The 27,341-nt window shown below is 41.2% G+C and overlaps 1 protein-coding gene across 1 annotated transcript in view; it reads left to right on the forward strand.

Moving 5' to 3' along the window:
• Positions 1–23,040, forward strand: part of LOC307016392 (exostosin-1) — a 431,895-nt gene extending 408,855 nt beyond the window's left edge. The window contains exons 10-13 of the mRNA XM_079645497.1: positions 4,273–4,362; positions 14,997–15,157; positions 16,289–16,460; positions 22,167–23,040. Coding sequence (XP_079501623.1) covers positions 4,273–4,362; positions 14,997–15,157; positions 16,289–16,460; positions 22,167–22,352 — 609 coding nt within the window. The 3' untranslated portion in view covers positions 22,353–23,040. The remainder of the gene's footprint in view (positions 1–4,272; positions 4,363–14,996; positions 15,158–16,288; positions 16,461–22,166) is intronic.
• Positions 23,041–27,341: the final 4,301 nt, after the last annotated feature.

The following is a 27,341-nucleotide window of genomic DNA, read 5'->3' on the forward strand; positions in this document are numbered from 1 at the left end:
TAAAACATTTTCTATTTACACAAAATAACCATTTCTTTCAAATATTGTTCACAAATCTGAAAAAATCTGTGATAGTGAGCACTTCTCCTTTGCCGAGATAATCCATCCCACCTCACAGGTGTGGCATATCAAGATGCTGATTAGACAGCATGATTATTGCACAGGTGTGCCTTAGGCTGGCCACAATAAAATGCCACTCTGAAACGTGCATTTTTGCTTTATTGGGGGGGTCTGGGGGGGTCCGAAAACCAGTCAGTATCTAGTGTTAGGGTTAGGATTAGGGTTAGGGTTAGGGTAATGTTGTGAATCGAGTGGCCTGTGTTCATCATCCATAACATACGCCTGCCCATACCATAACCCCACCACCACCATGGGCCACTCGATTCACAACATTACCCTAACCCGAAGAGGTTGTATTCTACAGTCTTCCTGAATGTAATCATTGCGTAGGTGTGTAGTGTGATTCTGTGTAGTTTATTTATGGCATCCCGTTGGATTTGACGTCATCTGAACAGGACATTGCACGCTCACTGCTTTATAGCGTGCGAAGGTCCGTTTACGCCGGTTGTTAAACAACATCGTTATGGGGAAATGCAAGTTTGTGTCCAAATGATTGGAAGATAAGGAGGAAGGACAATCAATACTGTATATAGTCAATGTGAGGTAAAGTGTGTTGCCAAGGTAACCGCTTAAAACTCAAAGTGGCGATGAGGTCTTAAAATGTATGGAAAGGGTCTTAGAAAAGGTCTTTAAAGGTATTACATTTGACTTCAGGATTCCTGCATATACCCTGTAATTAGAAAAGAAGCTGGCCATCAGTAACAAACAGACATTTTTATTACACGGTTTAGTTGAATACTCGATTCTGATTTGTCAATTCAGAACATGTGACACGTTGTTAATCCAGTTTAACAGACCACTGTCAAGGACTGTAATGACCGTTGCTAAGGAGGATTAAGAAAGAGAAAGTAAAATAGGTTAAGATCTCAAATTATTTGGCGGCTCACTTGCGATGCTTTCGCGGACCACTAAGGGGCCGCGGGCCACAGGTTGGGAACCGCTGACCTAAGTAGCATGCATAAAAAAAAATATTAACTGTAACAGTTCTGAGGATTTAGCAGCCAGGTATATATTGCAAACTTTTTAACGGCATCTACCGGTATATTGCACATATTGCACATAGTTGGTGGTTAACAACAAGGAGTGTGATCTTCGACTCTTAGCAGTAATTTGCAGACGTATCGGGGACATTAGGACAGAACGGATATCTCCAAAGACTCCCCTTGAAGTAAGAGGAGTCACGGCAAATAGAAAGAGAGGAAATGGGTGGAAGGAGGGCGACTAAGATAAGGCTCAGACCATTGAACTGGGATCTTATCTCGGTCCGGAGGCAGAAAAGCATCGACACCAGCCAGAGGGAGGGGGGGGGCAGTGTCTGTCTGTATGTACACAGGTAGAACTCATGTTCAGGTTCATATTTCTGCACTACTTGTGCATGCTAGGATTTTAAAAAAGGTATTTTTTCCATTGAAACAGTCTCATTAGGTTTGCACATTTCAAACATAATGGTTGTTAAAATGTGAGTTTCGACCTGACGATGACACTCAGAAATGTAAGGGATGACCCAAGTTATTTACATTTTATCCTGAGTAAAAGGTGAATGTCTCTACCAAATGTTGTTGTTTCAAATAATAAGTGAATAGTTTTGCCCTACTTTTGCTACTTGAGATATTTCAATCTCGACCAAATTGGAAAAAAAACAGGTTTTTATTTAGTTTCCACAAATATGTATTTAATTTAGATCATTAGTCCAGCCTGAATGCAGTTTATTATCCGGCAAGTATCTCATTTAGTTAAGCCAATTACACTCCAATGGTGTTTGGTATTGGAAAGCTGAGGACTGTTACACTACCATAACCCCCATCCTAACTGAACTAATTACCTGCTTGCTGATTATATGGCATCCATCCAAATAAAATATGTTATCTGCCAAAAGTTCTCACTCTAAGCACTGATTTAATGCAGTTGTTTTTTTGTTGTTATGTGGCACTCCCAAATCAATTAAGGGTTTTGCGCTCAAATTTATTTGATGTTAAGCCTCATTTCTCGATGAGTCGGCATCCATTGGCTCATTTGGCTGAAATGGAAGTAGACATTAACTTGAAAATGTTAAATAAGCTGCTTAATATTTCCCCTGTGCTGTAAATTCAATCTACTTTATTTTGGACAGTGAATCCGTGTTAAACATCACTGCTGTGACAGTAGTTAATATCGAGGTCAATTTACAATTACATTAAACCTTAGTTCCATCCATCCATCTTCTCTCGCTTATCCGTGGTCGGGTCGCGGAGGTAGCAGTTCCAGCAGAGAGCCCCAAACGTTCCTTTCCCATCATCAACCAGCTCTGACTGGGGGGTCCCAAGGCGCTCCCAGGCCAGCCAAGAGATATAATCCCTCCATCTGGTCCTAGGTCTACCCCTTGGTCTCTTCCCAGCTGGACGTGCCTGGAACACCCAGGCGCCCAGGTGGCATCCTAACTAGGTGCCCGAACCACCTCAACTGGCTCCTTGCGACGCGGAGGAGGAGCGGTTCAACTCTGAGTCCCTCCCAGATGACCGAACTTCTCACCTTATCCCTAACGGCCCGTCCACACGGCGGCGTGCGTTGAAGCTTCAACGCTTCTGCCCATTCAATTTGAATGGGGTGACGTCACGTTTCGCCGAACTGCATTGTGGGAGCGAAGCGTAGATTTGCTCGCGTTGCTGGCGACGAAAGTTTAGCAATGTTCAACTTTTGAAGCTTCGGCGGAAGCGTCAGCCAATCAAATCATATGCCAGTACAAGCTCTAGCCAATCAAACCGCATGCTTGTGTGTCCGGGGCGGGAGATTCATGTGATTGGTTGTTGGTCGAGTTTCAGCCCACCCCACTGGCAAGCGATAACGCACGCCGCCGTGTGGAAAGGCCGTAAGGGAGACGCCAGCCACCCTGCGGAGAAAACCCATCTCGGCCGCTTGTATCCACGATCTCGTTCTTTCGGTCATGACTTTAAATCAAACCTTAGTTGACCAAGATAATTACGATTTTACAGATTTTCTTCCCAATTGAAGGGAGATGTCTTCAGACAGTTATAACTACACATGTGAGATACAGTGAGATAATATTTCCTCGTTTACCTTGTAAAGAAGACAGCCATTAACATTTTTGAAGTGCATAACTTAACTTGGTCAGCAGTGAATGAGAATTCTCCACTACTAATAAAGCAACATCAACTGGACACAGAGATGGGACCCCGAAATCAAATCTGCTGCATATTCGGCATCATTATTTGATTACAGAACATAAATGTATATCTTTAGGCTCAGTTGACTGAAATTAAACCCGTCAAACCACTGTCCATCAGAGGTATAAGAAGGACTCAGATTTGTAAGTAAATGGAGAAATACTAAATTGTAAACGTCACTGGAAAATTTTAATCAAGTATCCAACTAAGCTGTGTAATAAATGAAAATTCGGGATTAAAATGTATATAATAATGTCTCTATCACAGATTGAGGCTACTGGAAGTCTTAACCTAAAATGATATGTCAATCTTTATTTATTAGTTGAATTATATTTCGTAGTATATCTTATAATCTGAATATTTAAAGCAACTCAAACAGTTTATTATATGATTATGATCAGAGGAATCACAAACAGTAACCAGTGTGATAATGAGTTGTGAATCCGCGGTAGTTCCAAATTGTTCAAATGTGTTTCTTCCTCTTCTACTCAACAGCTCAATAATTCACACTTAATTAAAAGTCAATAACAGCTCATCAGCCCTCTTTTTGGCCAATGGATGAAGGTCTACTACACTTTCTGTTTGGCGGAGAATTGATAAAGACTCACGAGAAACCTATTAGTGCAGCTCAAACACAGCAGGGAGTGAAACAAACAGATTTTGTCATTTGCCTTTTCTCTTTGCCTTTATTTTCCATACGTCCATGCTAATAACCTTTCAAATTAGACTAAGAAAAACATGGATATTGGGTTAAGGACGGACCAGGCCTGACCCCTCTTTTTTGTTTCTTGTCATCACTCATATAAAAGCATAAAATGACCCAAAAAGTATTTTTAAAAAACATTCAAATTAAGCGAAATCACACAACAAGAAATGCCTGCAGGTCAGTTTTTATGATTCCACATGCCAGTACCTTAATACAACTCATGTTGCTTTTGATGGGACAATAATGTTTATAATAATATTGTCTGCTTTCCTTCTGTTTCTCCAGACGATGAGCAGTCGTTTTTTCCCCCACGACGTCATCCTCACTGATGCCGTTCTCAGTCTGGATGAAGACTCGGTTCTCTCCACAAATGAGGTGAGTGGCTGGTGAAATGTAAACCAATTGGCACAGCGTTGGCGCTTAAGGAACTGCTGAGCTGAGACACTGATGCTTACTCAACAAAATGGGGTGTGACGGCCACAATCCCATGACACAAGGCCAACTAAACACCATGATCTGGTTTACTCAATTACTCACCAAGCAGATACAGTAAGGGAAAAAAACTATGTATCATGGCTGCCTGCCTAAAAGCATTCAGGAGATACAGTATATTCTTAACTGAAATGTCACTGTAAAGGTTTTCTGCACCTTAAATGCTTACAATGGTAGCACTACTTCTGGATATTTACAGTCTACATTTTAAACAATAGGTCTTTGAATTTTTTTTTTCTTTGAGGGAGACAAAAGCACGCATTCATGCATTTCCTGCTAGCAACTATCAATTGAAATGCTGAATGTTACCTGTTGTTGGCCGATTTTATAACAAGTTGGTAGCTTGATACTTAAGCTAACGTTATCTCCATGTTAGCTGTTTCTAACTGACTTGTTCATGTTTACAGCTGACTTCTGATTACATTTGTCTCGATGGCAACATACTTGATACATTTCTTATAAGTTGTATGTCTGGCGCATTACATTAACCCTTGTCAAAATCGGGAGGGCTGTTAATTTATTCCGGCAAATTACTCAGACCTACGAATTGACCCAACAGAAGTTATTGAGTCCGTGTACGTTTAATGCTTGGCTCAGATCCACCAACGTCAGCAAGATCTCACCTCTACTAACTCCTGAAGAACCAGGTTCAATTAACTGCTGTTTTAATTCAGACGACCCGCTACATTTTTTAAAAAGATCCCAAAGGATTTTTGATATCAGTAATGAGATGTGGCCCTACCTAAGTGTGAGTGTGGTGGCAGTGTGCAATCTTACCTTAAGCAGGAGAGGATAGATTTCTTTTAAGTTGTTCCAATTCAAAAAGTGGGATCAGTTTATTTGAAGAAATATTGGTCCACACTTGTACAGAGTTTCACCTTCTCTCTTTACAACATGACAATCATACAGGATATTTCATGCTGTGGTCCATTACTAATATGAAACCTCAATTCACAGTTTTATATTTATTACACTAAATTGTAACTTCAACTGCCCAATTCAGTTTTGACATTGAAGTCTTCCGACACAATCCAGAGGAATCTCCTCATAAATCGCGGGTCTATTCATTCAAACCTAGAGTCCGAAAACATTCAGAGGCAGTTCCTCATGAATGGTCAGTGGGATCTAACAGTTTCAAACTTTCATTCAACAATTCAATTCGAGAGACCTTACCAAAGTGTGGAAACAGGGCATGGCCTCTGATGAGCAGGACTGGGCATGTCCAGACATACAGTATTCTATGGCTATGGCAAAAACACATTTTGGGCCTCAGTATTTTTCCACGAGTCAGGGTCCCTCCCTGTGCACAGCCAGCAAGACAAATGTCCCCCCTCTTTTATCAGTGACACCAATAAACTCTAACAGGATTCTAAACTCAACTTAAGCAACCCCTTGTGCTTTGAATATACTGTGATTATAGAAATACATAAAATATAATGCATTGTCATTGTGGGTTATACAAGAATATATTTAATTAGAATTAACTTTCTTTTTAAGTATTCAACCTAATATGGAGACCTCAACACCCTACAATCTGAGTGTTATATCTAATCCTAAAATATGTGACCCTATTTGGCTAATTAGCCTAGCCTTCATGCTATATACTGTACATACGTCACTTTTGACATCACAAGAGAAAAGGTATTAGGACTATATGTAAACACAGTTGCTACACTGCTTACATGTACATTGCCGTTCATAGAGTTTAAACTTTCCCAAAAAGCTTCAATATATCTGATAACTAACTTTGCAGTGTGCAGTGTGCAAATCGGCAGTAACAGAAATATACATTTGTGTACACTTGCACACATTTCTTTATTTTTGTATTTTACTTTGGTGACAACTGACTGCATGTCAAGGGATCTCAGCATTTTGAATAACTCCACCAACTGAACGCCTCTGGCAGTGTTTTTATAACCAGCTGCAGTCTGCATGGCTTTATGTCAGCCTGTGGCAAAAGGTGGTGATGTCTTTACACGGTATCGATCCTTCCTGAAATGAGGCAGTCAGTCAACGCACAATCATGAATGCCATTCATTACAAATGAATTGCCAATCTTTGCAGTGGCCACTGAACTATAGGAAGAAAATGTGCTTTGCCTTTAAAGGGAACATTTCAAATGCAGCAGATGAAATTAAACCAAGTAGGATGAATGGGAAGTTTAACAACGTAACAAAGTGCAACTACAGATTTAAAATACAAAACATAAGGGGGAAATGTTAACATGATGCTCGAGACTAAGTCTTAATTAAATTAAATGTGATGTGTTGTAGGATCGATACTGTTAAGATAATGTTGATTTGATCTAACTTAACCAGTAGGAAAGGGAAAAGGAGAGGAGAGAAAGAAGTTAGGAAAGAAAAGAAGAAAAGTGTGTAGGGAATAAGGGAAGGAAAAGCAAACAAGGAAAAGTAAAGAGAAGAGAAAATATCGGAAATCACGAAAAAAGGAAATAAGGAAAGGAGACTAGCGCAGCATTGAAACGGGTATAATGAAAAACAAAGTGCTTTCACAGTGTCAGGAGTTTTACGAGAGCTATTACCTCTGTGTCTCTATCATTACACTGTCAAAACACAGAGCACCTCTTTGATTAAAGTCTCACTTGTTACTTACCAGAGAGGATGGGACACACGCCAGCGGTTTGTTACACTGACACTGTGTTTTAGAACAAATTAGAAACCAGTGAATTGTCTCAAGCGTTGTCAAGAGCAGAAATAATGTTTCTATTCCCCTTTTTAATCAAAGCTTTGACATGTTAGAAGAGTTTGTCTCGTACGGATGGAAAGAAGCGAAACTTAAAAATAAATGGCAGACACACACTGGTATACCAGGCCAACATAAGTGCTGCACTTAAAGAGGACATTATGCAACTTTCCAGGTTCATATTTGTATGTGTGTCAAACTGAAAAACTAAGCATAACAAAAAGAGAGCTTAAGAAAAACTTAACAAAATTAACAACAAAACAAAACCTGACATGAGTGAAAGCGATCCTTTCAGAGCTGAGGCTTGGCACGGCCATTCGGGGAAACAAACAAGACGAACTGACACAGGACAGGGGAGAGACAGGACCATTTAAACATGAGGTGAGTGGGAACAGGTGGAAACAATCGGGGGGCGGGGCAGACGCTGATGATGGCGGGAAAAACACACAAGGGGAGAAAGAAACAGGGTCTGAATTGAAAGACAAGAGGTGAGTACAAAATAAAACAGGAAATGGAAAACGAGACATGACAATAAACACAGAGATAAATGACCTAAATAAACAGACATGACCAGACGTGAAAAAACATGAAATGACAGAAATAATACATAAACATAACTAACACATTTGACGAGACACAACAGAGTGTCTCTCCTGGGACATGTCTCCATGCTTTCATGTTCAAAAAGCTCTTTATCTCCCTCATACTTCCTGTGCTGCAGCACCTGTTTCCACCCTCTGTCTGAAACCAGAGCCCAGTCTGCTCTGATTGGTTAGCTGGCCGGCTCTGTTGGGATTGGTCAACCACTTAGAGATTTGACGCCCCTTAGCCTATCACGTACAATGTAATGGAGCACGAGCCAATAGAAGCACAAGTGAGAATCAGAAACAGGTTTATTACCAGCTAAGTTTACACGAGGAATTTGACTTGGTGTCGTGATGCGTAGATACAAGAATTAAAAACACAGTTAGAGAAGTAGAAAAATATTAATAAAAAATATAAAAGTATTTACATTGCAATGGAATAAGAAGGAATACAAGAAGGAATACAACTCGGCAGGAATACAAAATACTGTGTGCATTAACGTTAGGTTGTTGTCAAATTGTTTATCTACCAAATATGTGTAACCTTTCTACTCTATGTACTGAACTAATATTCAAGTAAGACTCAGTATCTATGTCCTTACCTTACCATTATTGATTAGCAATTCAACCACTTTTAAAAATCTTTAATCCTCGTCTTTTATACAATTTCCACATTTGCGTTAACACGGATGAGAAACACATAACCCAGAATGAACCTCTATAACACGATATGATCAGAAGCAGCTCATTCGTGATGCTAAATGTGTGACTCTGAATTTAAAAGTCATTAGAAGTGGCGACCTGGTTTCTTCCCAGCTTGTCTGCGAGTAAAAGATGTGATCCATGATGGATTGTGAGGGCCAATGAGCCCAAGAGATCCAATATATCTTTAAACTCTGAGATGTTTTATTGATGGGGAGCGAGTCAATGCTCACCTTTTCTACGCTGGCGGGATCACAATTACACTTTATGGCAACACAATTTGTGGCACAGCAATACGAGCGAGTTTGTACAACTAAACTTTTACGGGCTCACGGCTTGTTTTATGAAACGACAGGAAGGAGAAGATATTAGACACAGAGGCAGGGAGAGGAATCGTGAAGGGGAAGTGGAGGGAATATTTTGCTGTGCTCACTAACCCGTTCCTCTAATTGCCCTTTTAAACATGGTGAGGGGATTTATTGAATGGAGATGAAATATGTCAAGTGAGTGAAAATGTGCAAGAGGGAACATTACACTTTTAATAGGACTTTTCATATTACAATGCATCAATGGAAGAATGGCTGTGCCAATTCCATAATTACATTGTTTCAGCTCATTAAATGTATGATTATTCCATGAAGAGAGATTAGAGGAGGGAATACGGCGGAGAAAACCTGACGAAGCTTTTGTCTCTGATTGGGCGGCCATGCGTGATGCTGCTTTATGCCCTTTGGAAGACATTTCCAATACGGTGGATGTGGAAAAAGTTATTCGACAGAAATGGCTCAATTTTAATCCTCTTTCATTTAAGAGCTGAGGATTTTGGCAGCATTGATAGGAAGTGTTCAGATTCTGCTCAGTGATTTACTATTATATTCTGATGCTCTTGGTTTAATATTACTGCTGTTTAAGATGTATGTTGTACACATTAGATCAGGTTAATGAGGATGCATTTTCCACCTGATCCAAGTGTACAGAAGGCAGCAGGGCTCGACAGTAACGGTTGCCAGGTTGCCATTGGCAACCGTTCAGAAAGAATGTCAACCACTTCTTGGTCTTTGGTTGCCATCAGTGGCAACCAGTTTTTAACATAAATAAATAAATACAGCCAAATGTGCACCCCAAAATATATGAATGTTAAATATTTGTTGTATCAAGAGTGATATTTAATTATTGTTGTGACCAGTCGGAACCTGATGCTTAAGTTGCACCTGCATTGGTGTGATTACTGAGCCAGAAAGCGATGCGCGTTTACTCGCGTGCGCAGGGTTATGGCTAGAAAGGATACGTGTTGTGTAAAACTCTTGCGAGAGTTTGCAAGTCACGTGGCTGAATGTTTACGTTTGGCAGGCAGCCTTTCAGTTACGATCGCCCCCTGGGGGGCGCAGAGGCATGCCAGGGAGACCAGGAGGAAAAATGGCTATAATTTTTTTTTTTTTTAAATCATAAATTGAAAGATTATTGATTCGAAAATAATAAGATACAGTACAGTACTATTACGTCTAGGTCTCTGTGTTTCATTAAAGCTCAGCTCTGTGTGTGTGGAACGAGCCATTTTGTGTGCGTGCGCGAGCGAGAGAGAGAAAGCGCACCGGTACCGGAGATCGTTGTTGTTAGCTTCTGGTGCTAGCGAGCTACGCTAACGGATATAAGGAGTTTTTTCAACAACAAAGTGGAGGAGAGTCCTCTCCTGTCAGACTGAGAGGCTCAGTGAGCTAAAGGACTCTCAGTGTTATCTCAGTGGGTCTCAAACGTTTTGGTCACCATTTATGTAAACAATTATTTCCGAGGCACACGTTTATATGATCATTATAGTTATTAAAAAATAAAAGAACAAATAAAAAAAAAGGTATGAAATACTATATGGCAGTAAAAAAAGAATAAAGTTTAAAAGGGTGATTTGTAAAATATCCATAAAGAAAAAGTAAATCTGTGTACAGTTCTGTTTCATATGGGTGTTGAGAGAGGTATCCACCAGATTGATGCATTTAGCTTCAATATTTAAAAATAAATCTTCCCGGGGGACCTTGCCTCCGGACCCCCCTATGTGAGGTCCACACACCACCTATAAAAACAGCACTTTACCCCTGCTTACACCTATATGCCGTGAGCTGATTATCGAGCCTTCATTGTAACAGTTGCAGGTACGTTGTGTATATGCGTGGGGATTGTTGCAGTAGAAAATTCCACTGTAGCACCCGGGACATTAATGCAAAACCCTACATGTTTGAGCACCCTCTATGAAACGTCAAGCTACCCCACAGCACCCCCAAAAGAAATCTCTGGCGCCGCCACTGAACCTGACTATTTGTGTTAAGGGGGCCCAACTTTTTTTTCTCCAAAGGGGGGGCCTGACAGAAAAAGTTTGAGAACCACTGCCTTTCAGTATTTTACTATTATGTCTGATGTTTCTCTATTAATATTGCTGCTGCATTGATGTGTATGTTGCATCACGTTACTGCTGTAGATGTGTTTCCGAGCCGCTCCGATTACAACGAGTTAGAACGAGAACGTGAAGTCATATTTACACCAGACGGATCCTTTCTAGCCATAACCTGTGCGCGGTGCGCCGTGTGTTTTGTTTTACATAAAAAATGGCGAAGCAAATTAAGTTGCTTGACTGTGCGGTAAAAAGTTCGGGCAACCCGTCGACATCTCAAACGAATGTTCAAAGTGTTTCAACTGATAAAGCGCAAGATGAACCAGATTGAAAGCAAAGAGGAAATGGGTAAAGTCTTGGGAGGCGAAATATATGGCGTTCTTTTTGGTGGTGGGGGGGCAGGCGAGCAGCAGCAACACGAACGCAGCAGGAACATGAACGTAGCAGCAGCAAGTGAACACAGCAGCAGCAGCATGAAGGAGGCAGAGGCAGGAAGACCTGGCAGCTTCAATAGAGCAGCATGTTTAGGAGAATGTGTTTGGTTGGTTGTAAGAGGGACGAGGCGCGTCACGTGTTGATGTATCATTGGTGCTCCAGTTGACTTCCTGAACTAGCTCGCAGGCTTCGCCCCATTTCTGGCAAACAAAAGCTGATGCCTGGTTGTCAGCCTGGCAACCACTTTTAGAAAGATAGCATTGAGCCCTGGGCAGTAATTGTTTGATTCATGCAAGTGCAAATTAAAAGTATTAAGTTAGTGTCGAGAAGCATGAAGAGTTTCACCCTGAATCTGTACTTCTGACACAAAGGAATTCAAATCTGTCACAAAAAGAGCCAAAAACAAGCGATGAAATAAATTCTAGAGAAACAGCAGATTTTTTTGACAGCTTTCTGTATAAATGTGAGAGGACACTTCAGACCACACACCAAAGAGAGGAACATTTATAAATTGTTCCAATGATATTGTTGTGGCCACGGTGAGGCCCTTAAACCCCAGCTCTCAAAACCTGCAGGACACCGGCTCAGTGTAAGACACATTTTCTTCTCTTTTATCCCCCTGAATCAGAGAGAAGATGACAGTGAAAACACCCCAGTGGCATCGCTTCACATGGAGCAGAAATAATAAAGATATCAAAAACAGATTGAAAACACAACTTGGTAAAAACACACTGGAGAAAGACCACATACTGAGGGGGGAGGCGGGGGCTTTAAAACCTGATGTAGCTTCTTTTCATCTGATAACATCGGACATCTTAAACCCAAATGTCGGGAGAGATTTGTCACAGATCTATTGCTGGATTGACCCTCTGCTCCCCGGATCAATGCTGGCCTTGTAGAATCTATTAGTATGTATGACGCACACACACACGCTCGCACACACACACACACACACACACACACACACACACACACACACACACACACACACACACACACACACACACACACACACACACAGACCGTCCAACGTTCGGTCCTCTTTTGAATTCTTCTGTATCAAGCCTCTCTTTTAAACCGTAATTAAGACAGACAGATTATGACCAGACACACACACACACACACACACACACACACACACACACACACACACACACACACACACACACACACACACACACACACACACACACACACACACACACACACTGACACATGCCATTTCACATTATAAAGAACCTTTTAATCTCTGAAGGCTAAATTATATTTGCATGATATCATTAATCCTTTCAACACAACTTTGGAGACATCTGACACATCTCACACACACACACACACACACACACACACACACACACACACACACACACACACACACACACACACACACACACACTTAGAATGGCAGCTCCAACCTGTCTCTCGGCTTAGCGCTGGCGTTTTACAGTAATTGCTCACGCGATTCATGACAGAAGCCGCAAGGTATCGCTAAAGAACATCCACTTCCTGCGCTCCCCCCCCCCCCCCCCCCCCCCCGTCTCTCTACCCCCACCAGTCTGGTAATACATGTTCTCCCCCGTCTCTCGAGGGTAGTGTGTGTTTGTGTGTGTATTACCTTGTGTTTCATCAGGGGCTTAATCCCCTTATCATCAGCTGTGTCTGCTTGTCTCAGTGGAGTTTTTGAATTCTAAAGAGGATCCTTCTCAGGTGGATCAAACTTCTTCAAGGACACCAGGTGCTCAGGTAGAGAGACCAATGGAAGGGTGAAGACTAAGCTTCTCCAGAAACGATGAACACCTTCTTCATGTGTTTAGTAAAAGTCACTTATGTCTAATCTCTTTCATTACACTATTTTGAAATGACCATCCCATCTCGTTTAGAGCCCTTGACTTCCTGCCATGTTATTGTCCGCCCCAACTCTTGATTGGTGCCACATGTGTCCCATTAACTCTTTTATGAATAGTCCTCATCTCCCTTTGTCCTGTGCCAGTTTGTCTTGTCACATGCAGTGTCAAGAGAGCCAGCAAGCCATTAGTCTTATATTTGACCTTACTCGTGGCTAAGTGTTTTCATCCTGGAGTACTTAGTTTCCTCAATTGAGTATAGATTGAAGTTTTATACGTTTGTGTCGAGTCCCTGCATTTGAGTCCCAGTCATTGAGTCCTGCTCACAGCTCAGTGCTTCAGGGTGTCCGCGGGGTCTTAAAAAGTATTAAAAGTTGATAAATCAATTTAGCTAAAATTAAGGCTATTAAAAAGTATTAAAAAGTATTAAACGGCATTTTCCAAGGTATTAAGAAGTCCCACAGCAACGACAACATGAAACACCCTTTAATTTACTGAAACGACATGTCGGGAAACCCCCCAAGGCGGCCCCATGCATAGCGCGCCGTAAAATGCTGCTTCTTATTTTAAGTTTCGTTGCCTTGCTCCGCTCTGTGGGGTTGGGGGGGGGGGGGGTCCCAAGGTGGGTAGACCGGCATACGCAACGCTCTGGGGGTCCAACGGCTCCGTGTGTAAGCCCTATATGATCATTTTCTGATAACGATTAAATATGTGTGAGGGTGATGACGTCAGAGCATCGTCCTATGTGCCAGGGCTTAGCCCCGGACAGCCCCAGCCCAATTTAACCCCTGGGTATTTGTGAGGGAGCTCCTATATGGCATTACCCCGCTGAAGCTCACCAAAGTTTAATATATTTCATAGTTCAAAGTTTTGTCAATTGTTTTGTTTATTGGTCAAATACTGGTTTCTAATGGTTTCTGAGGAATTTTACTGGAATGAAAGAGCACAGAGTACAGAAGCAACAAAGCAGCATACTGCATTAAACCTGACCTTCACAGAGAGGTTGAAGTTCATGTGGAGAGGAGGCTTCAGTAGTCTGTCTGCACTCTGTTTAGTTTTGCTATCTTACAATCAATATAGTAAATGTGAGGTAAAGTGTGTTGCCAATGTAACCGGTTAGAACTCAAAGTTGCGATGAGGTCTTAAAATGTATGGAAAGGGTCTTAAAAAAGGTCTTAAAGGGTATTACATTTGACTTCAGGATTCCTGCATATACCCTGTGCTTGTACTGAAGGTGCATTTTGACCAAATGCAAGTGGAATTGTAGAAGCATTCTTTAAAGTCAATACAAATACATGAGTGGAAGCAAACATGGATCTGCTCTGAGTGGCAAAAACTAAGGAATTGAAATGTTTCAGATTTAGTCTGTCTTGTTTTTCTGACTCAGATTTTGATTTTGAAAAGCTTTTTAAAGTATTAGTAGTTATATGAGGTCAGGCTCATTCAGGTTCAGAGTGAAGACAACAGTTTTGACTTCATACAGTTTAAAGGGAATCTGTTAAAGATACTAAATGGACATCTGATTTCAAAGGAAGACTTTCTCAGGTGGGTGGGAAGCTGCCAACAAAACTGCAATGCCATTTGAAGTGCTTTCTGTCCGGCTGTGAAGCGGCGGAGAGGTTCTGACGGCAGCTTTGCAGGCTGAACGACAGAAGACAGCTTTTCTGAAATCTGAATGATATCGGTTTATCTCTTCTGAAAGGCTGAAGTATGTTTTGTGTATTTTCAATAAGCTGTCCTAACATTCCTTCTCTCTTTTCCTTTCCTTTTGTTCGTACCCTATCTTCTCCTCCCTCTTTTTCTCCATCTGTTCTGCCTCATATGTTAATTTCTCGTACAATATCACCCTCTGTATTTCTGCTCCCACAGGTGGATTTCGCATTTAGAGTATGGCAAAGCTTTCCGGAGCGTATCGTTGGTTATCCGGCGAGAAGCCACTACTGGGATGGTTCCAGATCCCGCTGGGGCTACACCTCCAAATGGACCAATGATTACTCCATGGTGCTCACGGGGGCCGCTTTCTACCACAGGTACACAATACACATGTTCTCCTGCTGAGAGACAGCTGCTTTTTACCATGCATTAAAAAAACATGAGCTCATTATTCAAGACTTGACTTTAATTGAACCAAAACACTTAATTGCAGAGGGTGAATCCAATTAACTACATTTATGTTTTTTTATTATTTGCTTTTTCAATGCAGAACTAAGCTGTGATTCACAATTCAAAGAATACATTGCAGAATATATCACAGCATTAACCTGCCTCGTCCCAAGGTCAGACTTGCAATATACATTGTGCTTATATTATTAAAGCGCAAATAAAAATCCATAACATTTAGCGGCTGAGCTTTAGGTCTGATCTCAATAATACTTGTTGGAAAGTATGCATGTTGTCATCGCGCCAAGAACACAGTAGGGATTCAAAGCCATAGAGAAACAATCTAGAGGTCATGACCAATATGGTGCAGAGGCATTCCTCAAAACATATGGCAGGAAATGTAAATGGCTGAATAGAAACTGAATCAATATGCCAGTCTTTCAGTGTGCTAAGTTCATTCTCTGTAGTTTGCTAATAATGTCAGTGTAACTAAAAGTGACTACTAGCCCAGGTTTTTGTAAATTTGACTATTTTTGCAACATAATGCAAATCGGAAAAAAAACGAGTCAGAAAGTGAAGAGGAAAAGTTGAAAGTGTGTGTGTGTGTGTGTGTGTGTGTGTGTGTGTGTGTGTGTGTGTGTGTGTGTGTGTGTGTGTGTGTGTGTGTGTGTGTGTGTGTGTGTGTGTGTGTGTGTGTGTGTGTGTGTGTGTGTGTGTGTGTGTGTGTGTGAGCGGGGGACAGCAGACCTTGGCAGGGAGGAAACCGTTGACAGTGATCTAGTGCTCAAACACTGCTGAGAGTGCAGCACAACAGCCATACAGAACAGAACAGAACGGAAGCTTTTGTAAAAGAACTAAATAGACAGTTAACCTCATCTGTCTTATTCCCTTTACGTGTGTGTGTGTGTGTGTGTGTGTGTGTGTGTGTGTGTGTGTGTGTGTGTGTGTGTGTGTGTGTGTGTGTGTGTGTGTGTGTGTGTGTGTGTGTGTGTGTGTGTGTGTGTGTGTGTGTGTGTGTGTGTGTGTGTGTGTGTGTGTGTGTGTGTGTGTGTGTGTGTCAGATACTACCACTACCTGTTCACACACTACGTCCCCACCAGCCTGCTGACCATGGTGGACCGCATGGCAAACTGCGAAGACATCCTGATGAACTTCCTGGTTTCAGCTGTTACCAAGCAACCGCCAATCAAAGTCACTCAGAAGAAGCAGTACAAGGAAACCATGATGAGCCAGGTACAGCTTTACTCCATCCATTAATTACATTCTTATCAATATTTTAGGTAAGCCTGGAATTGAAGTAGACACAAAAGTCCAGTTTGAAGAAGGATTTTCGTGACCTAAAAAAGCAACGTTTTTGTTCATAACTCAAGTATTCCGATGCTAACCAGGACAATTTCACACAAATACCAAAAGGAGTAAATTGATGAAATAATGACATTGTGGACAATTGTGGATAATTCATGTTTTTATTATTATCTGAAACCAGCTCGTTCAGATACATTTTTGCTTCCTATTGTTGTTGTTACCCTCTCTGTCTTTTGCTCGCAAACGCATTTGTCTTACGATATTCAGTGGAATAGTATTAAGCATCAGCAGGAACATGTATCATGTCTGCTTCATCCTCAATAGAGTGCACAAGATAAACAAAATGGACATGATACTTTATCCAAACACTGCTACACAGCACTAGTGGTTTAAAACGTCCATAGGTACCTTAAAGAGCGCCTCATGGTGTTTTTAATATGTGTTACCTTCCTTTTTACTAATATGAAAGAGGATGAATGAGATTCACCTCCTCATGTTGAATGAATAGTGGAGAAGCTTCAGGCTACAAACAGCCCTGACCTTCTCTCTGCCAGATCCATATATATATATATGTGCATGTTGTGTGTGTGTGTGTGTGTGTTTGAAAGTGTGTGTGTGTGTGTGTGTGTGTTTGAAAGTGTGTGTGTATGCTCGGTGTGGCCAGCCCTATGTCAGCGTCTGATTGATGGCCTGACCACCGGCAGGACGATGACTCAGCAGTTTGGACTCAGTGATTAATGTCTTAATTGTGAAGGCAGCACGGCAGACCTAGATTTACTCCGTCTCTCTTTTCCACTTCCACTTTTTCTTTCTTTCTTTTGGATGTCAATTCAATACATTTAGAAAAAGGTGGAATAAACGTTTTCTAACATTTAACATGGACACACAAATTCAACCTAAATCCCCTCGTCCCCTTTCTTAACCCTGTGAAAGGACAAATATTTAAAAAAGAAACAGAAATCCGACAAGCAATTTATTTTTGATATATTATTTTGCAGGATATTGCTGAATGTTCACGTTACTGCCTGCCAAGTAAAGCAATACGTTAGGAACCATACACCATCATATGTTATAAAGCAACAGTAGTAATGCCGGTTATGTTTTGGCCGATCATGTTTTATTCATTTGGTTTTCAAGGGCATTTTCATGTTTCAAATTGCCGTAGCTTTTCTTCGACTCAATATGTGTGTAGTTTCATTATTCCAGCTGACCCTGTGTACCTCCTCCTCCACACGGGATGAATCTGCTCCACGCCCCTGTGCCACCGCTTATAAAAGGGTCTACTGCCCTCCACTGCCCCCTCTCAAACTCATCTCCCAGCAGCCACTTGGGGACCCAGCCCCTCCCTCCCTGCTGTCCGTATCAGATATCAGCAGCGGGAGACGATAGCATCACGGAGTCGTCCGGCTGATATGCAGAAAGCCTCAAATGCTGACACACCTGACGGGAAACAACCGCACCGTTCCAATATCTGCAGTGAATGATCTCTCATATCTCAGTGACCTCCTGAAACTTACTGGAACTTTTCATTGAACTTCTGGCCGATCCAGATTCAGATTTAGAGCTGATAAAGGACTACAATTACGGGCCGATGCATTAGATGTACTGTACTCCAGTTTCACAAAGCTCACATGTTTAAATAAAGATGCAGTCAGTGACATACATTTCAAATATAGTGATCTCCTCGCAGTCTGCTTGCTCTCCGTTTTGTGCTATTGCTAAAGAAAGTGTTCAAACAAGACAGATGGATAAATCTGGGGGAGAATATTTTTTAGTGTTGAGTTTAAACATCAGCAATCTTTCAATCGCTAACCAACAATGATTAATAATACTTTATTTATATTGCACTTTTTAAAAAAAGAATCTACAGAGTGCTTTACAAAGACACCATCAAATAATAATAATGGTTTACTTGAATACTCGATTCTGATTGGTCAATTCGTACATTCCAGAGGCTGTTCATTTTCGTAACAGACTGCTGCTAAGGAGAACAGACCGTTGCTAAGGGACTATGTGCTGTCGATTTAACGTCAGCTGTGTGAAAACTAACAAACATACATTTTATCTTTTAGAAAACACCATGGAATAGTTTTTGAATTTTAATTGTTATATTTCTTAAGAGCAAGAAACTTTGGAAGAGTTTATTTTTTTAATTAAAAAACAACACCAACAGGGTGATCAGGATCCCAACACGAAGCACTGCACTTCAATCAATTCAAATTAATAGTATGACGACAAGGGATACATGAGGTAAACAAATAGTAAACTTGAAGAACAACAGATTCAATGCTTCTCGTTTTTTAGGAAAGGAAAGGCAAGTTTATTGATATAGCACCTTTCAACACGAGGCAATTCAAGGTGCTTTACAAAAATGAAACAAAGGCATTTAAAAACAGGATAATAAAATAAACATCAAAAGAAAAAATACATGAGTTAAAAGTTACAGTGCAGTTTAAGATGTGAGTAGTTCACACAGAAGTTCCACTTTACTGATTTCTCCGAACATGAGCTGTGTACGCTTGTATGGCACACACGTCCCGAGAGAGAGATTTGAAAGCCGTACGAGAGCTTATCAAAGTTGTAGGGCCATGTCTCGAGATATTCATCCCTCCTCTCACCAAGGACTCTCTGTCCTTCTGTTTCTGGATAAAGGAAGGTGACATGCTGTCCAATAAGCGGCAAATAACGACAAGAGACTGTTGTGCAATTTGCGATCAGCCGCAACATTTTTCACTCGGCAAAACTCCCAGGCCGTACTGACAGAGTGAGTTACACATCCTGCTAGCTGCAGCCAGAAAGTGCCAAAGCAAGCAGCAACACTTTGTGAAACTTCAGCGTTTTGTTTTCCAGTTTGACTTTCTGTTCTGCTGTTTGCTGAAGTGTCCACAACTACTCCCGCAGAGTGAAACAGCTGTTCAGGTCCACCGGCCCTGTCAGCGTGATGAACCTGGACTCTCCGGAGAAGCAGGTGGTGAAAACAAATAGCAGGAGCTACAGTACGTGTTACTATGAGCTACACCTCCTGCTACGCTCAGACAAGCTGTCCAGGATAAGGAGCTGCTGCACCAGCATGGAGGCACTCCTCTACGACCCTGAAACATCAAAAATCTCTGTCTTTGCAAGAGGGCTGTCATCAGTCCTCTCAACGCTGAAAGAATTTTTGGACTATAATTTACAGTTTTTTACTATGTTCAATCTTAATTTACTTTAAAATAAAAAACATCTATATTGATTCTGACTTTTCTACATCCAACTCACAGGTTTATCATTACTTTGAGAACAAAGATTATTAATTTAACCCTTTTAGAAGTGAAGATATGGTCATTTGTTCTGGGAATGTCATTTTCGAGCCTGAGACCTGAAAAACAGGCAGGTTAATTAGCCAATGAAACGCAAGTCAAAATGGCTGTTTTAAATAAATAATTCATTCTTGAAATAACTTCATTTCATAATATGATTTACCCTGTTTTACCTTGAGTCTTTAGTTAAAACATGTAAGTGAAGTACAATCCAGCAAACACAATATCACAGGATGCAAAATGGGAAATCCGCTATTATGCAAAATGTAAGCTATTGTGGTTTATTAACTATTTTTCGCTTCTCTTACTCATTAAACCTCCTTTGTCTGGTGATAATCAGACCAAAAAAGAGGAATGGTAAGCAGATATGTTTGTGCCAGGAGTCAATGGTTTGATTTATGTCTCTTTAATAAATAGGGTGAACTTATTGTTCCATCAGGGACAGCTTTTGTTCCCTTATCAGTCCAGAGAATAGAAGGCCAGAGGGGATCTAACAGCCCCGTACAGAGGAATTGGAAAGATGATTTGGTAGCTAGTATCTCCAGGATAAAGAGTGAAAGGCCAGGCCTCATTCATTCCTAGGAGAATTGCTCAGTGGTGTTGAAGCCATAACAGTTTGACTTTCAGCTCTTCTGATCTTCTGGTGACCATCAACGACATCTATGGTCCCTAAGAGCAAGCGCAAAAGCATTTCCTTTAACCCTCAGGGCTCACTTACATGACCTCTAGATTTGGCTATTAGGGGGCTTAAAACGTTTAGGAGCTAATGATTTAAATAAGGGCTTTCTAAGTACTGTACTGGTAATTCATGTACTACAAAACATATCCGCTGAGTTTCAAATGTCTCTTTCCCAATATGAGAAAAAGTATTTTTGGGGTTAATCTGATTAGGTGACCGTAATTGAAAGATTTGACCACAATGTCAAATCAGCTTTAAAGCCTTGTACTGTTGCTAGTTGCTTGCTGGCTAGCATGTTAGCCATTAGCTATTTTTTTTTTTTCATTTTAACCGTTTATTTGAACCGGGACAGTGCACATCGATGAACACTTTAAAACAAAACAATGCTGACAAGCGTAAATGAGCTGGATTTTAGCTTTAAGCTAATTTCCATCCGCAGTCCCCTCACATAGAACATATAAGAACATGACAGTTATATACATAGCAAAAATATATACATGATATGCAGAAAGAGCATGAGCAGCATATACTGTAAGCATTTACCACATGGCAGTACCATGTAGCAGCTACGACATATAAAGTGCAAGAGGAGATACCATGTGTTAAAGTGCATGTAGCGGTGATTACACGTCTGTTTGTTTCTCAACCATTCTTTGAGTTGACCTTTGAAGCTATTGAGAGTGGGACAGTCCCGTATCTCAGTTGGGAGGCTATTCCACAAAGAGCTGCCTTTAATGGAGAGGACACTTTGTCCAAAAGTGGTCCGTCTGCGGTGGACTTCACAGTCTCCTCTGGTTTCTGACCTAGTGCAGCGTCCAGTGTGTTTTTTGTGGATGAATTCCCCTAAGGGAGGATGGGGGGGGGGGCAGTCCATGTAAACATTTATAAATAAAGCACATACTTTTAAAAGACTTAAAATGGTCAAAACTCAAGACATTGTGTTTTTCCAGGATGGTACAGTGGTGGTATGAATTTGGCTTTCTGTCAAACACCTGGATAGCTCTCTTGAACAGCTGTTCTATGGGTTTCAGGTTTGTGGCACAAGCAAACGACCAGTTTGTGAAACAGCATTCAATGTGGGATAGAATCAGACAGTTCACCTACAGTAGTTTAAATGAGTCGTACCTCTACATTGAACAAAGTAAGTATTGGCATGAAATGATGTTCAATCCAGCAAGTTAAAATATCAGGGTGGAGAAATAAGTCTGCTAGCATGTTCTGCTTTTATGGGCTGACCAGGTCTTTATGACGTTAAAGCATTCCTTATTATCCTCAGTTCCTTCTTGTGCTGCCTGTACATTCTTACTTTCTTACAGCTGATGATCAGTTAAGTAACATTTTAATGTCTTGTTTGTTTTTAATGTCATGATTCGGTACACACACATGATGATCACCATTGTCCCATATAAGTAATGTGTGCATATGTATAAATGTGTCTGTTGATTGTGTATATATAGGATATACATATTTTTATATATATTTGTATTTGGGATTGTGCGAAACGGTATTTCGATCTCTCTGTCTGTACTGTACACACAAACTGAAAGATTGAAAATAAAGTTGACTTTGACTTTGAAAAAAAAAGCTGCTACATCTGTTTTGCTGAATTCCTCTGGTTAACAATCACCCTCTCCCTCTCTGTGTCTCTGAACGCAGGGCTCCAAGTCGTCTCGCTGGGCCGACCCGGACCACTTCGCCCAGCGGCAGACCTGCATGAACGCCTTCTCTCACTGGCTGGGTTTCATGCCCCTGGTGCACTCCCAGATGAGGCTGGACCCCGTGTTGTTCAGGGACCAGGTCTCCATTCTGAGGAAGAAATACAGAGACATCGAGAGGCTGTGAATGCACCACGATAGCCTGCACACCAAATCATTGTGTGTGTGTCCGAGAAGTCGTGACAGGACTACAACCGCTGAATGTGAACATTTGTGAGGCTATGAAGAAAAAACTCACACGTGGACACTGGACATTAAAGTGAGGAAACACTACGGTGCGCATAAGGCATTTAAATGTGTATTTTTATGAATAAAAAAAGACAGATTCTATATGCGTGGTAACAGCGAGTGACTGGGATTACCCGCCATCTGTGAGGAAAAATACAAATGCATGGATACACATGCAACGCAGACCTGGACACGTTCAATTAGACCACAGAGATACAGTGTGTGTTGCATGGTTGGAACAAGACCTGAAAAACGTTGTGTTTGAAAAAAAAAAAAAGAAATTCTCAGAGATATGTTTATTGTGGAAGTTGTACTGTATAGTATACAGTATAATGTGAAGAGGTGTATGGGTTATAGATTGTATTCATAAAGTCGCACTCTGGGGTTGTGTGTGTGTACAGTAAAGACACATTGTGGACAAACCGGACACATTGTAGTTTTTTGGGTGGGACCACGTGACAGCTGCTATAAAACACCCCAAGCAATGGCTATATGCCTCTTGTATACTATTGTAGATTTTCAACAGCAGTTCCTGTGTGTATGAAGCATTTAAAAAATGAATAAAGAAATGTTATGTTATGAGACAAGAGGCTAGGTCTCAACAGAAGTTCTTGCTTCCCTTCTTAGTTTTTATTTGTTTTGTTTTTATCCAAATTCGACCCTTGAAAGCATCACCATGAACATTTCAACTATATATCCCCACATTTAGTATAAAAGTGATACATCTAGTAAGTATGCACAGATGTATAATTGAAAAGATTTTAAAAAACAGCCTCCGACAGCTGGCGATAGTCGAAGACTCGAGCCGTAATTGTATGAAAAGTTATTTTGCCAGCCGGCTGATTAAACACCACACGTTGCTGGAATACATCAGGTAAGGGAATGTAACATTTTTGATTGTAGCACAGTTAACTTTTCTATGGATCAAGTGTTGATGATCATCATTGATATCATTTGTAAAAATACACCAGAAGTTCCCTCAGTGTTTTTACAGAAAACTGTTTCTTGACTTGCAAACGTACAGTATCTTGTGAATTGAAACAGAAGATGTGATTGATTCTTGGCTCAATTGTTACGCTATCCAAACATGTTTTGTATCTCCATGTTGACACTAGGGCTGAACGATTAATCGATTTAAAATTGAAATCGCGATTTGAAATGATGCGGTTAACTTTTTTTTTTACAACTTTTTTTTTCTTCTTCTTGTGTGTCAGTCATCCACACCAATCAGAAGTGCTGTGCTCCACATGTACCAGCCATTGTTAACCAATCAGAAGTGCTGTGCTCCACATGTACCAGCCATTGTTAACCAATCAGAAGTGCTGTGCTCCACATGTACCAGCCATTGTTAACCAATCAGAAGTGGCCCATGATAGAAGGTGATAGACAGATTCATCCAATCACCTGCCAAGTCTTTTTGAAAGTGCCTGCCCTTTCCAAATGGCTTCCAATGGAGCTCTCCTAGATGGTTTGGTGAAACAAACCATCTGAGTCAGGTTAGTAATGCTCCATCACATGTTTCTATGACAGGGTGAATCTTAAACTGAAGCTTGACTTTAAAGCAACCCAACGGAAGTTTCATGTAACTTTAGTTCTTTCACTCGTAGCTCGGGCTGCGGGGGTGCTAGAGACGGGAGCACGTTGATACGACCTTCCTAGCCGGAGATATGGCCGCATTTTACAGTAAACTTCCGTTGGGTTGCTTAAAAACAAATATCCCAAAATCGCCCAGCCCTAGTTGACACCTGTTCATTTGTTCCCGAAATATTGTCCCATGGGGTGTAATGGGAGGAACTAACTGCTGATGAGAGGTTCCTGAAAGTCAGTTGTGGAGTTGTTAAAAGCAGAAACTCAGGTAGGTTAGGATCTATTGCTCATTAACCAGCTGCTCACTCGTGTGTTGTGCCAATATCCAGCCTGCAAGGGTCATTTTTCCACAGAGGAAAGGTAACAATCCCTCCTTGGCTTTCCACCTAGAACCCTGACAGCCAAGCTGAAACTCTGCAAGAAGTTCAACATCCCTGCAATGATAGGTGAGTGTGTTTCTGTTTGGTTCTGCGTGTTGTTGACAATTCTTTCAACCTTTCCGTTGCACTCAGCACGGCAAGAATATGTAACATTCACATGAAGGAAATGTGAATTGCATCATCCTGTCTGAGGTCAGTGTTAAAGAAGTCTAATAGAAGACATATGCACATTTTCGATGTGTGGGAGAGAAACTCGCTCTGGAGGGAACACAGAGATTTTAGCTTTTGCAGACCACATGCACACAAACCTATAACACACTACAGGAAGTGTTGCTACACAGTGCATCACATTAGGCTTTAACTAGTCCTTCATCTTGTCTGGATGATCCCATTGTTTGAGATTAAACTGGCCCAGCTTGAAAAGAACATGCTGTTAAATAAAAGTTAAACTTAATTGTAATGAGTAGATGTCATAAACATGCCCTATATTATATACACACACACACACACACACACACACACACACACACACACACACACACACACACACCCTTTCATGTACAGTATGGAGGTTTGTTCCCATGGCTATAGGAGCCAATCAGCCATGTTGTCCTCCTCCCCCTCTCACTCTTCGTTTGTCTCTGTCTTCATCTAGCTTTCATTGATTTCCCCCTCTCCACCTTTCTTCTCCTCCCTCCTCTCAGAAACAATAATTATAATCACCTTATCTTATTCTCCGGTTCTCCCTGTACACCAGTCCTTCACCTCACCCCGTTCTCTTCTCTCCAGGTGGTTCCCTCTCTCACAACCAATAACCAGAATCTGTTCGTCATCTGAAGGTCAGCACAGTTTCCCTCTTTTGATGTGACGTGTTTCTGCCTAGCAGAGCCATGAGGGGCTGTACGTAAATCAGGTAACATCTTTAAATAATTAAATTAATGAGACAAAAAGTCAGATGATGTCATGAGCGACCAGAAGCTTGCATGATATTTTATTAATCAACAATGCTTTAGTCTTGATGGTGACATTTGTTTTGATATGCCTTAATTACCAACAGAGATGGGATAGAATTAGCATATTCAATTCAAACGTATTAACATAGACAAATATCACAACAACACACATTTGTCTCAGAGGGATTCACAAATCAACAAACATGAATGATAATGGAAAAACAACAAACATATCTGAGAATATCAAATGACAAGATACATGTGAAAATACCAATGAATGGGTACAAAACAACAATGCAGTTAGAATACAATCATTAAACTTCCATGAAATGAAGGGTCCATGAGGATGACCCATATACATTCATATATCAGGTTATAGGGTTTTATAACACTAATACTGATTGACCTCCTATCATCCCCTTAAATAGCGTGTTTTAAATGTGATATCTAAAGGATTTGGATCATGTTCAGAAATACTTTGTAAATAACTGTTAAGATGTTCCTAGTGTCTCCGGGAAACTGCTTATGTTTAATTTTGTACTCGTTCCTGACATATTATAGGTAAAGAAATAACTGACATAGAAAGAATAGACTAATATATCGTTGTTTTTTTGTATTGACTGCAGCCAAATCCAACCTGTCAATTCATCTCAAAGACACTGAACCAATGTGTTTGTATTTATTTTAAAGGTCCCCTATTATACTGTTTTTCATCAATGTATTATCGCTCTCAGATACAAAACATGTCTCTGATTGGCTCCAAACACCAAACAAATCATTATTACCCATAATCCCCTCTGTTTCAGACCTGTTTCCAAAGTGCTGATTCTCTGTCTGTTACTTTAGATCAGGGGTCGGCAACCTTTTTGATATGAAGTGCCATTTAAAAAAAAAAATGTTATCAGCGTGCCAACGATCGAGAATTATCAACGGGTGGGGGGGGGGGGGGGGGGTGAGGAGCTTGACGCCCGTCAACTATCAGCAGGAGGGCGGGGGAGCCTTGCTGCGGGGAAGCAGTGTGTGGACCTGTCAGCGCAACTTACATGATGCCGAATTTAACACATTTAAATAATTGGTTTAAACGGCATAATAATAAGGACGATCGTCCGTTCTGTGATTCTCCAGAACACACAAGTTATGATGTTAGGGTCATGCAGAGTGAGATGAGATCGCTGTCCCTTTAAGAGAGAGAGAGAGAGAGAGGGGTGTGGCTTGTGCATGTGTGTTTGTGAATGGTAGAGCGACATTGAGGGAACGTGTGTATGTTTCTGGAAGTGAAACGGGAAAGCAGAAAAACAGAGGTCTGTGATGTATTTTGTGAAACAGAAGAACAGCTAAATAAATGCAACGTCCTCCCAAGAAGAGCTCGCCTCTCTCCAGTCATTTAAGCTAAAGTGGGTTATTGAACCTGAAGCTTGTTGCTTCTGCCCTCCTCGACTACGGTCTGGGAGCCGACAGGAAAGTTCAACACACAGATGGCCAGTCCGCCCCTTTGTAGCATATTATTTCGATGAGAGATGAGCAGATCGCCACTGGGCTTTCAACTAAATAAACACAGCCACGCAAAAAACTGCGTCATTTGTACAGCTCCTTATGGGTACTGCAATTAGTGAAGTGCTTTCCTCCGTGGTGAAACGATCAGCACTGCACCACGGAGGAAAGCGGCAGAAAGTCACCTGGAGATAAAGAGAGCGGGGCTGCGTTGCGTGCATGGCTTCCTTCTGCAGGTAACGCGCTCTGGCGGCGGTCTCGCGTTCAGGATCCGAAAATTAATTTAAATATTTTGCACACTTATTCCACTTATTCCTAGTGTGCCACTGGTTACGGTGCCGCGTGCTAATGCTGGCACGCGTGCCAGGGGTTGCCGAGCCCTGCTTTAGATGAAAATAAGGAGCCCCTCCCCACGCCCCTCTGAGAGAGATTTGGTTACAAAGAGCACAATGGTGCTCAAGGACCTCTTTCACACCA

This window comes from Notothenia rossii (assembly GCF_949606895.1).
Source record: "Notothenia rossii genome assembly, chromosome: 8".
Lineage (NCBI taxonomy): Eukaryota > Metazoa > Chordata > Actinopteri > Perciformes > Nototheniidae > Notothenia > Notothenia rossii.